General features: G+C 38.3%; 1 protein-coding gene across 1 annotated transcript in view; it reads left to right on the top strand.

Moving 5' to 3' along the window:
* Positions 1-12,635, top strand: part of LOC111600267 — a 60,678-nt gene that overhangs the window by 28,222 nt on the left and 19,821 nt on the right. Inside the window, exons 6-9 of the mRNA XM_023316315.2 lie at positions 2,474-2,674; positions 7,137-7,288; positions 7,353-7,497; positions 11,008-11,138. Of these exons, the coding sequence (XP_023172083.2) occupies positions 2,474-2,674; positions 7,137-7,288; positions 7,353-7,497; positions 11,008-11,138 (629 nt within the window). The remainder of the gene's footprint in view (positions 1-2,473; positions 2,675-7,136; positions 7,289-7,352; positions 7,498-11,007; positions 11,139-12,635) is intronic.

Here is a 12,635-nt window from a genome sequence, read left to right as displayed (position 1 = left end):
CGAATAGCACAATGAGCAACGAAAACACAGCCAAGGGACGCGTGCCTTGCGCTTAAAAGTATGCAAAGACTTTAAGTTCGTCTGAAGTTTGCATAACTACCATAAAAAAAAGAGGAGAAAAGAAAAAACTGGCACCCATTTGAATACTGCCGCTCATTAGGGCCGAATGGCGGGGGCTGAACGGCGGCGGAGGTGTTTGCACTGGGCGTGACAAAGCAATGTTAAAATGTCGCTGCTGGCACAAAAACCCGCTTTAGCCTGCTCTAAAAATATAGCTGCACTTGCAAGAACTAAAAAAATGAAATAGAAATTAAGGCTAGGTGGAAGAGAGTTCATACCTCCAAGATACTCTGTACAAAGTAATACAAACAGCAAATAAGAATTTCTAACGTCTGAGTGACTAATGAATGCTCACTAGATAAACAGCAAAGATTCTCTACACAGAATCACCCAATAGTTGAGCATGCTCTCAGTGGAACGTTGTCTACTTACAGGGTATATGTGGAAAAACGTAAATCTGCAAACATGCTATATATGTGTGTGTTCATTGCAATGCAAGTCAGCTGCTGTGCCAGGCATGAAAGGCACATAGAGAGCACATATTCATACATACACACACACGGGTGTGTTTGTCGACGTGTGTGTGTGTGTGCATGTTTGTGTGTTGGCACCTTGTGTTCAAATTAGACAAGCTGAAAACAGCTGGCACGACTTTAAAATGAAAGCGCAAGTTGAGCCAAGCGATAAACACGACAAATGCTGCCCATAAAAGACAATGGCTAAGGGGTTTGGGCGAGGCTGTGAGCGGGGCAAAACAAACGTCTGGACGCTAATTAAATTTGCACTCCTCGCTGGTCGGAGGCGTCGGGGTAGGCTAAGAAGTAAAAGTGAGTCCAAGGCAAATTAGTTAAATTTATGTGCGAACTGCACGCACATTGCCCCAGCCAAGAGAGCAGCACGTGGCCAGCCTGCAGCACTCACTTCAATTGCTTTCAGCTAGCGAAACGGAAAGAAAAACTGCATTGCCAAATCAAATTTGGTCGTTCGCCATTTTTGTTGCTGCTTTATTGCCCGTTGTACTATCTGCCTCTCGCTCGCTTCGTATCGAGTGCTCTCTTTCTTTGTTGCTGTTCCAGGAAGGCTAATAAATCACAGGCGACCATTAAGCCGCATACTACATATGCGCTAATCTACTAACACACACATATGCAGACAAATGCTGCGACCTCAAAACACACATGTGCATGGCTGTGTATGCGTGTGTGTGTGTGTCTATGTGTGTGCATTCGTTTGAGTGTGTGAAATATTTTCATAAACAACATAAAACTCGACCAAATGGCAGTTATTAATCAAAGTAATGTGCGTTTATTTGTATGTGTGTGGGTGTTTGTGTGTGAGTATGCGTGTGGCATTTTTCATAGGTATCAAGTGCAGTTAGTTTTGCTCAATTTCCAGGTGGATTTAATGGCACTTGGCAACATAGGACAACAACAGCACGTTTAGCTGGCAATATTTGTGCACATTAAATAAATATACTCGAATAATATATTAAATATAATGATAGTCAAGCAGCCTAGTTGAATATAAGAAACACCAACTAGACTACACGCTGCAAAACGAAGCCACGAAAGCTGTCGGGGAAAATAATCATAGAGTCTCATAAAATGAAGTGCCAAAGAGTTCAGCTCGGAAGTTTCTTGAAGTCTTTGACAGAGCTAAATAGCTGCACAAATAAAGTCTTCAGATTACATCACATGTAAGCAAATTCGTCAAGATGATAGCACAGCTAATTATAGTACCATTACAGCACACAACAAGTGCTCAGTGGGGTTCATAGGTGATTTCACTAACAAATTCTTGACTCAGCTACCTTTCGTACAGTGTATATATTATTTCTCTTTTTTTGCTGAGCTGTAGATCTGGCCTGGCCGCCGCTATTAAATTAATGTGCGCTCATATACGCACACAAAAGCTAATTTCAGTGCTTGATTAAGTTGGAGTCGTTAAGAATGGCCAAGTGCCACACGCTGTGTATGAGTAATGTGTGTAGACTTAAGTGCCACAGCAGCGACAATGCTGATAGCATCTAGCTAGCTGACGAGCGTAACATAGGACTAAATTGGAGACACAAATCAATGAGTAATTACTACTACAATTGCAGGCGAAGCGAACAAATAGCAATTGCCACAGGTGCCCAACATATTTATTCATATTTCATGCAAGGCTTAAGACAAAAGGCTGTCATATGAGTTCAGTCTAAAGCCGACACTTCAATATTTACATTTTTCAGCTTAAGCAAAGGTGCTTCAACCTTCAATTATTCATATTTGTCAAATCAAATCCCTGCAACTATTAATTACTTAGTATTACATATGCGCAATGAATGTCGAAAAACGACATTCAATGAAAGTTACGACAATTTTCAAGTTTTCTCATTCGCTTGTGTATGTATTTGCTTTGAAAATCCTTACAGGCTCGCCGCCGCCTACTGTCACCTGGCTGATGAATGGACAGCTGCAGAATAGCGTCGTCGATTACACCTACGACGGCACCATCAACAGCAAATTGGTGGTGCGCAACTTGTCTCGCATCCACCAGCATGCGGTCTACACGTGTCAGGCGAGCAATTTCCACAAGAAATACGTGGCCACCAACATAACTATTGAGCTCTATCGTGAGTATTCTCAGAAATACACAATATATAACTTTAGCTATGACTACATATAATCCTTTTATATATAATTATGTGTGCTCTGACTGCGGGTTGGGCCACTTTCAACTGTGAATTAAATTGAAAATTTTTAAATTGAGTTTCAAGTGCTTGCAGGCGTCAACAACAACAGCAACAACAACCTCAACAACAACTATACGAAATATGGTGCTAAAAACGGTTTGGCAAACAGTTTATTTAATTTTTATTTTCCCTTTTTTGTTCGGCTCAACCTGCAGCACGGTTTTAAGCGTTGCGATAAAACTTTTAACAAATAGCTGTGCAGATAAAACCCATTCACAGCCAACACGGAAAAAAGGAATAGTCGAAAGGCACAAAAAAATATAATAGATAATAAAATAGCTTATGTAAATATTAAAAATAAAAACCATCAAACCAACAAAAAGCAACAACAAATTCTCTTTCGTGCGTCTGTTCGATAGAGCTGAACTCTACTCACGCATGGTGGCAGCTGTTTTTAGGTTGGACATATTTTGTTTTGCCAAAACATTTGTCGAACTTAACTCAAACATACAGAGAGAAAAAGAGAGAGAGAAAGAGCGAGAGAGAAGCAGTTAGACACACATAGGCATGCATAAATTTGTTTTATCCAAGTGAATTTCCAAACGGATTTATTGTTTCGCGAACATTTTTTTAATTGCATTTTCGCGCGACACTGAATCGCATTGCAAATTTTGAAATTGATTTAAATTGCAACCAATTTGTGTCTATCTGTGTGTGAATGGGAGAAGTTCAGGGATTGATCCTGTAAGCCTTATTAGTATTTACTCACTTTGATGCAATCAGAACGGTGTAAAATGCTGAAGTGCACTTTGCTTTTGCGCAATTTGTAAACTCGATTTTCTCTGTTCTTATTATACAACTGTGCGTGCTTGAATTTTCCAACAGGATTAAGTTCTACACCCGACATCAATAAAGTTTTCAGTTTGTTTCATACGAACTTAATAATATATAGTAATTAAATTCTATGGATTTTTAATTTAATGAATTTCCATTAATTTATTCCGAGAAATGCCACACATATTAATTTTTGTAATGCATTTAAAGAGCTCTGATGCCCAGCTTTTCTGCGAATTTTCATAATTTTTACAAGTTACTAAGACTTAATTTTAATGGCTTTATATATATTTTTTTTGTATTTTAAGCTAGTCTCAAACGAAAATCTCTTAAGATGTCAAGTTCTTCCTTGCTTAACTTTCTTGCACTTCTGCAACTTTCAGTACTTAGCATTATTTAGTCATTTACTTGGCTAACCGCCAACAAATGCCGTTTCTATATTTTTGAATGGCTCGCTATTAATAATACTTTCATGTAAAGTGCCAAATAAATAATGAAACTTTTGCTAAACAATACCCAAAGCCCTGGCACAGCTCCTGTTGCATTGCGCCAGCTCAAACTCCAGCTATTGCCATTGCCTTTGCCAAATATTAGGCCCCAGGCATTGCGCTAACAGCTAAAGATTGCCCATTGAATTTTATGGCCCTTTGGTGTCCCCCTCCGTCTCTCTCTCTCCCTCTCTGTGGGCCAAGCAGAAAAGCAATTGCTGTCAATTTTTACTTAGGCCTGGGCTAATAAAAGTAAAAATGTTTTGCGACAACAGATGGTGATGCGCATATTTGATATTATTGCGCACAGACAAACACACTCACACATATACGTGCGTACGTGTAACAAGAATGCCGCACTTAGACAGCATAAAATTTAACACGTCAATAATAAAAGCGTTGAAATTATTGGCTAAATGCGCTCAAGAATGTGGGCAACAAGAGGAACAACAACGACAGCAGTGTCATTGACTCCTCGAATCGTGTTAATTAATATGGCACACAAGTGGGTTTATACAGGCATTGATATGTAGGTCCATACACGGCCAAGCATATTAGTTTTATGTGCTAGCACTTGACCTTGGCTAACAGGCATTGGGTAGAAAGGAAAACTGTGTCTTGGCTTGTTGCGTGGCCACCGAAATTTGTTTGGTTCTTTGCCCTGTGCGTGTCGCTGCCAGGCAAAAAGTTTTGAATAATAAGTATGACCTTAATTAGGTAATTTTATGGCCACTAACAATTAGATTACTAATGTCACGACTCTCACACGAGCATCGAGCCAAACATCAGGCGGCATATCCAGCTCATTAGCGCACATTTTAAGTAGTTCACATTCATATAAAAAAATTAAGAAAGAACCGCTGATGAGCTGTGAATTATTTTGTTTATTTCGTTACATATTCTAACAGATTCACTTTAATTGTATAATTGCATAGTTCGTCTTATAATAACCGTAAGAGCTACAGAGAGCTTGTATTTACTTGAGATAAACATTTACTTTTTAGATAAACACTTGAACAATTCGTTTTGAGTTAACAAATTGAATGAAATATAAATGCCCAATTATTAAAAAAGCTCGTTTGCATAATTAATGAAGCTCAGCCAGTGCAGACGCCTTTCGTTAGAGGTTTAATTAAACATTTTAATGGTTTTCCAATGCAAATGAACATAATTAATTAAATTACAATCAAGTGTAAAAGAAAATTAAAAAGTAAAAACTATGAGTGAAACACACACAGACTAACATTTGAGCAAGTGTTGCTTCAATAAAAACATAATTATGAGAAAAAACCAATTCACGAACACAATATATCATACACATAAAAATGCGGTTGCATTAAAATATTTTCATTTCGTTTTGTATTTTTATTGCATTTTGGCTTAACTGCAATAGCATGCCTTTAAATTAATGCAAAAAACACGCGGCAACCGCAGTAAATGAAAAAACAACAGAAATTGCAATGAAAAAGTTTATATAGAATGTAAAACAAATATTCAACAGAAAACGATATGGTTCGTTAGCCAAAGATTAAATACGCTTACGCATGATAAAACACGAAAAAATAAAAAATCAACTCTTAGATCGTTAATTTTACCTGATTACAGACTGAGCTGAAAGACTTAATGGCGATCTTAATACTTTGAGACTTGCCAGTTAATATATTAAGTTCTAATTTTTTATTCATATAAACTAGTTTCCAAACAAGTTTCAAACGTACTTTCATGAGAGGGTATTAATACCAATCAAGCGTTCGACCAGGTCAGGTAAACAGTAATGTGTCCTTCGACTGATATTTATTTAAATTACACTCTGCATTTCGAGCTATTTTTATTTATTATTTAAACTGCATTTATTAAAACATTAAACAAGCGAAAACAGAATAATAAAACTGTACATAAATTGGTTTTCTAGGTAATATTATGGTAACAATGGTAAATGCGATAATGAACCTGGCCACATTACGTGACCGTGTTTACATTCATTTCATGAATGATTTTAGCAAATTAAAATACACGCACTTGTGCATAAACAAATCCACAATTTGAATTTAAGTGAGATTTTTATTTTATCATCTAACAACATTTCACATTATGCATCAAATATATATATATGATATTCTTGTATAGTAGTTTTTTTTTCAATTTAATTTGGAGCTGATTATATAATGTCGTTTGACAGCAGTGCAATATTTATTTATTGATTTGATAAAACGATTCAATCTATATATTACATAATATTTATAAAACAACTGCTTTCATTTACAATCTGAAACATCTGCCTGCTTCATGGTTCAATAATCCATCTATGAGCTCTGATTTTGTTTAGCATACTTATATTGCAAGCTGTTTATATTTTCATGTGTGTCCAAACTTTGCGCAAGTAAATAAGCAAATATATATGATAAATACCTTAGGCTATGAGTTTTAAAAATTTGTATAAATATTGCTGGCTCTGGAGTGTAGGAGCTGAGCAGATTACCTGTTTGGCTATTTGGATCAAGTCCCAGATAAATGATGTTAAGAGTGACTCAGATGCCATTTATAAGTATATGGTATAAATTTGTTTAAATTTTAAGGATATATCATTAAGTCCCATAGTATTTTTTTACTGAAAGCTTATAAGGCAACGTTATCAAAGAGAATCAGTTTCTGACCACTATTATATTGAAGCTCCATATTTATTTAAGTATATGTATGTTCCGTATTGCCATGCATCTGCCTACATATATACTCGGATTGTTATTGTTACACCCGTTCGAAATGTGTCTGCTGTGGTTGTTGTTGTTGTGCTGCTGTTGTTGTTGCTGTCATTCAGTATACCATTGTTGAATGGGAGCTGCAATTGTAATTCGCTGCAATTAATTTTAATTGCGTTGGTTGTCCATTTTCATTGCGTTTTCGATTTTTCACACACAATTTGAATAAATAAACAAAAATCGCAAAAAAGAAGGAATTAAAATATACATATGTATAAAATAATGCTTAAACGGCATTTAAACACATAAATTAACTTTAAATATTAATGGATGCAAATACATACACTCAAACCCACACACACACGTGCATTTGTGTATTTGCAGTGCGCCCACTTCTGGTAGAAATCAGCTTCAACAATCAGCCCATGTCAGCTGACCGTAAATACGAGATTGAGTGCCAGGCAATTGGATCAAGGCCGCCGGCAAAAATAACCTGGTGGATGGGCAACCTGGAGATGCACGGCCATAGCCAGAAGGTGAGTTTGCATTACATCAAGTGAACTAAATACATGTCAAAATGCAACGCTCTGTCTATCGAAGGTCACCGAGGATGGCAATGCAAGCACCTCTATACTTACGATAACCCCAACGCGGGAGGATCATGGTAAGGCGTTGTCCTGTCGCGCCACCAACGAACTGGTGCGCAATGGCATACGAGAGACGGCCATGAAATTGAATGTGTTCTGTAAGTATTTCAAGCTCTTGTCACTCGATATATGTTCACATAATGCAACATCAATTTGATAAAGTTGTATGTGTTTCTTATCGTCAAAATCAAAATACATAAATGTAAAGTGCACCGAGTCCAGAGGTTTTCATCTTCAACTTTAGCATAACTAATCAAAGACAATATTGACATTACCTTGCTGACAGTCGTCCCATTTGCATGCAATGCAGCTAATCAGCTAGTCAGATGCTGACCTGATGATGCACAATGTGTCAGTTGTCTGACCTCTTTCAGTAAGATATTATTGAATTCAAACAAATGGGCTAATATCGCCCCAGTTCAACTCAAAGTGAATAAAACTTGAGGTCTGCCGAAGGGGGCTGTGGCAGTGATCCCTTTAAAATAATTACACGCATGTTGAACACGCGCTGTACTTTATGGCTGTCAGTGGCACATAAACTAGCAGAGGTGGGGCTTGCGCTGGGAAAACAATCGGCGGCAGTGCCATAAAGTGTGCCAAGCGCTTATCACCCGTGTCCTCAGAATCAATACTGATTTGCATATAAATATCGTAGACATGAGGGTTTCGGTTTATTTTTTTTTGCTCGCGGCTTTCAGCCCGAATGTCAAGCGCTTGTTTTATGGGCCAAGTCAACAACATGCGCTCAAAGTTTGTTAATAAAATTTCTATGTCAAGATATTAAAAAGGCAACTTGCGCTCTACCAGATGGCTCTATACGAGTGCTCTTGGCATAGTGTCAGCTCAAAGTCTTTGACCCAAGCCCAAATACCCGGGCATATATGCATATATAAAGTATATGTAGGAGCACTCTCCTTTATGTTTCAATAGTCTCAAGAATTTTGCCAACGTTGTCGTGTTCGTTGTCGCTGTCGTTAGGCAAACAGTTGCCACGTCTATTATCTAAGAGTTTTTGCGCATCGTTCCCCATTGCCAGGGAAACTTTACTCCTTTCAGCGGTAGCAGCTCCTGCTGCCGCAGGAGCATTTGAAGCTGTCTACGTGGCCGCCTTGAAGCAGACTCTCAATTTTACGCGCGTCGCTTGCTGATATAAAAAATTAGATAACAATTTCAATTTCCATGCTCATTTACATGTTTATAGCGTGCTTAAAATATTTTGGGACCTCTTCCCACCCCGTGTCTCGCCTCTGGTTCCTGTGATTTCCTCTCACTTGCAAAGATTTTGTGTCTTCTTTAAGCGCGCTGCTTGTTTGTACTGAGGGGTAAATTGAAAAGTTACCCTGCACTTTGCTGCAAATGAGCAGCCAATAATTGTGCCATTATTCCACATTATATAAGAATTGTCATAAAACGAAGTTATCTAAAATTTTATGAAATCTCTCCGTTGTACCTTGACCCAAAAAAGGAAAAACAGAAAACTCCGACAGCGTGAAGCTTAGCAAAAGATTTAATTTTCCGCACAATCAACTTGTATTAAAAATGAAAATTAAATGAAACGGAAACCACTAAAAATTAAAGTCATATCCGCAATAAAAATAATGACGCAGCAGCTACCCGAAAGCAGCAAACTAAGCTGCCGAAATATGGACAATGTCCATGCCTCAACTAAGTATGCGCGCGCCGCAGTAGCCTTCCAAAGAGGGAAGTTCCGCAAAAGCTGACTGCGAACATGTGCTGACAGGGTGAAAATTATGAAAGCTCATCGGCTAGGGTGGGTAATAATGTTATAAATAAAGCATCCATTCAACTTTACAGCGATAGCGGAACTTTTAAAGAGCTCAATATGTTTTTCAATTTGATTTTTACTGCATTAGCAACTAGATTGGCATATCCACAAGAAAGCGATGACGGCTACACTGATTACTCTTTGAAAAAGTATTTATATATGTGCTTTGGCTTACAGATTTCGTTGAAAAGGACAGAAAACTGTAGTCAAATGCCAATCAATGAACTGTAGCCATGTATGCCGATGAGAAGTTCCAGTGGAAAGTCAATCAAGTTGCATGGCTTTTTTAGTTTCAGACCATAAAAACCCTTTTAGTTGACTGTATGTACATCAACGTTAGAATGAGATTTAAGACTTCTACTATTATTTTCCAGCTTAAGTCGAGTGTATATTTTTTTAATGAAAAGTTAATTCACTTAACACTAAAAATATATAGTTTTAAGATACTTTCTCTGTCATAATACATTATGCTCACCGCCAAAAGTTTCCTGCTAGTGCAGATGTACATTATTTTTAAAACTATACACAGTGCACATGTGCCACTGGCAATTAATTTAACTCTAAGCCAATTTTTCTCAGATTCACTCGGTCGAGCCTGGACAGAAGTACGTTTCAGTTAATGTAATTTATATGTCTAGTGCGGAGAAAAGAGAAATGAGCAGCACGGGCGGAGCGAGTGGAATCAATTTAAGGGCTGCTAACGAGCAGTTGTTCAACTTTTTACCCAACAGACAATGACAGGCCTCACGCACAAGAAGCAAAATGAGCAGCAGGAAACAGGGGTAGGAGCAGGAGCAGGAGCAGATGCAGGAGCAACGACTAGCTAAAGCAGCCGGAGGAGGCAGCACATTGGCAATGTCTGCTACAAACTGTGGCAGCGGCATTCAAAAGTCGTTACGTTAAGCTGCAGTTACGGGTTTCGGGTTTGCTTTGCTTTTGTGCTGTTGCAGTTGGACTGTGAGTCATAAAATGCATTAGCCAAGTAAAGTTGGCCAGTTTGGGCTGCTGCTGCTGCTGACCAGCTTGGCCAGTGACAGTTATTACCACTTAAGCCCATCTAACCGCAACAGTGTGGCCGACCAGTCAGCTAACCTCCTAAGCCAGTGCTCGAGGCAAGTATTGTGCTTCCCCATACGGACAGACGGCCATTCGCAACAAACTGGGCTTAAAGTCAACGTTAATGAACTTGTTGAGCAGCAGGCAAAAAGGTCTTTAAATTATGCAAACAACTTTTGCCTTTGTCTCTGCCACATTCTCTCTGTCTGTATCGCAGCCTTTGTCACTTTTTTTGCCCAAGTTCTCTAGCTGGCTGTCATTCGTTGGGCTTAGGCGAGCGATTTTCATTTTCATTAACAAGTCTTTGCAGAGCGAAATCGGCTTAAAGAAACTTGTTTATAAAACGTGGCAAAAGAAAACAGTAAGCACAACCCAAGACCAAACTACAACAACAATGCGCAAAATAATAAGAAACCATTGCCAAGGAAGGTAATGGCAAAGGGTGGGGGCGTGGCACGTACTCCTACGAAGCGACACTAATCACAGATAAGCGCAGATTAACCCCATTTCTCTTTTTTTTGTTGTCCGCTTCTGAGTTTTCCTTTGCGCATTTCTTCCATTCTCAACGCTTGCTTATTTTTTTGACTGTGCTAAACTTGGCTCAAAGTAAAACAACAGCAAATTGCAGTTGATAGGCTGACTCAAGACCAAGCACATAAAAAACTACACACATAAGTAAAATGCAAATGTAGCTATGAAGATGTATATACATATATTAAGAGTCAGTTGGTCATGGCTGTATTCATATTGCTTTCTTCTATTGCAGTTATACCCACCTTGCAACTGGACCTGGGCTCAAATCTAAATCCGGAGGATATCGAGGAAGGCGATGATGTTTATTTCGAATGTAAAGTGCATGCAAATCCTGCTGCTTATAAAGTCGTCTGGAAGCATAATGTAAGTAGCAAAAACTCTTTTCAAATCCAAAGATTTATCAAGACTTATCGACTGAGGGAAGCACAAAAAAAAGGGGAGCATATGAAAGTAAGAACTATTTGTAAATGCAGCTCCGTGAAATTTTTAAGAAACGGTTTGTTTATGTATTCATGTCATTTGTGCAACTCATTTGTACCAGCCCAAAATATGGGCTGAATAGATTGACCTTCAAGTGCTCTTCAAGTGGCTTGAGACAATTGTGGATACGGAAACGAGGCTTGTACTTCCGGCAATTCCCCTGGCATTGGCGTGCCATCAATGCGAGTGTGTGAGTGCCTATGTATCTGTGTGTGTGAGCGTGTTTGTATGGTCTGTAAAGGGCAGACCGCCACTAAATTATAATGAAACCAAAATTAAGTGAGCATTTTTACTGAATTATTGGCCAATTATTTTAAGGCAATCGAGTCAAGTGGCCCAGTCGATTGCAGCTCAAGTTCCTCTTCAAGTGCCCCCAAATGTGCAAAAGTTTGCGTGGCAAATCATTTGTTTATTAGTTTAATAAGTACTCAACAAAAACTTTAGCAGGCTGGCATAAGTAAAGACAATAGATAGCGAGCAAGTGCAAGAACAACTTGAACAACAAGCAAATAAATAATATTCAATGTGCTCGAGTCACAGCAAGTGAATCAAGTGTATGAATAATATGAATGCTAATTGAATTCATTAGATGGCACAGCAGCAACAAAAACCAACGACAACACAGCTGAGTACGTGGCAAACAACATCGAAGGCAACAACAACAGCAACAACAATCAGGCATAACTTTGCCAAATGATTATAATAAATAAACAAGAACAAGGACTCGGCCAAAAAGTTTTCAGTGGGCCATAGGCAGCACACAAAAGCAGCCAACACAAATGTACCATAGGCTTAAAGTTCAGCCAGCAAAGGGAGACAACAGATGAATAATGAAAAGAGATGGAAGAGCATCTATAAGTGCACAATATATAGCTAAAGAGCAATACAACAACAAAGTTGGCAAAGCACAACAGAAATAGTCCAAAAAAATATATATTTATGTCTGTCAATCAATGCTTGAACAAGGCAACAAATATATTACGCAAATACTCAGGACATTAAAAGTGTGTGGCCAAAAAAAGAAGATTCAAAGCTATATTTAAATACAAGAAATTAATATCGTCTAGAAACTTTTTATCAGACTTTTATGCTATTTCATATTTGTAAATTTAAGATACAAAAAAATTGTATTCCTTACACATGTTTTTAAAAGGCTTACACGACATAAATGCGCGCAGCAAGGCAGTCAGGGAGAGAGAGAAAATAAGAGAACGCACATGCAAATTGCAGCTCATGTCTCTGTTGACAAGGCTAACAAGAAAACTAAACAGTTAGTTAGTTAGTTGCCAGCCAATTGACTTGCTCAACGTCATAACAATAAAAGCTGAGTGCGAAGCAAAAAGCGCAAACGGAAATGAAATGGAAATGAGGGAACGGGGA

This window comes from Drosophila hydei, unplaced genomic scaffold (genome assembly GCF_003285905.1).
Source record: "Drosophila hydei strain 15085-1641.00,03,60 unplaced genomic scaffold, DhydRS2 tig00000063-arrow-pilon, whole genome shotgun sequence".
In the NCBI taxonomy this organism is placed as follows: domain Eukaryota; kingdom Metazoa; phylum Arthropoda; class Insecta; order Diptera; family Drosophilidae; genus Drosophila; species Drosophila hydei.
This window is presented reverse-complemented; position numbering and strand designations above follow the sequence as displayed.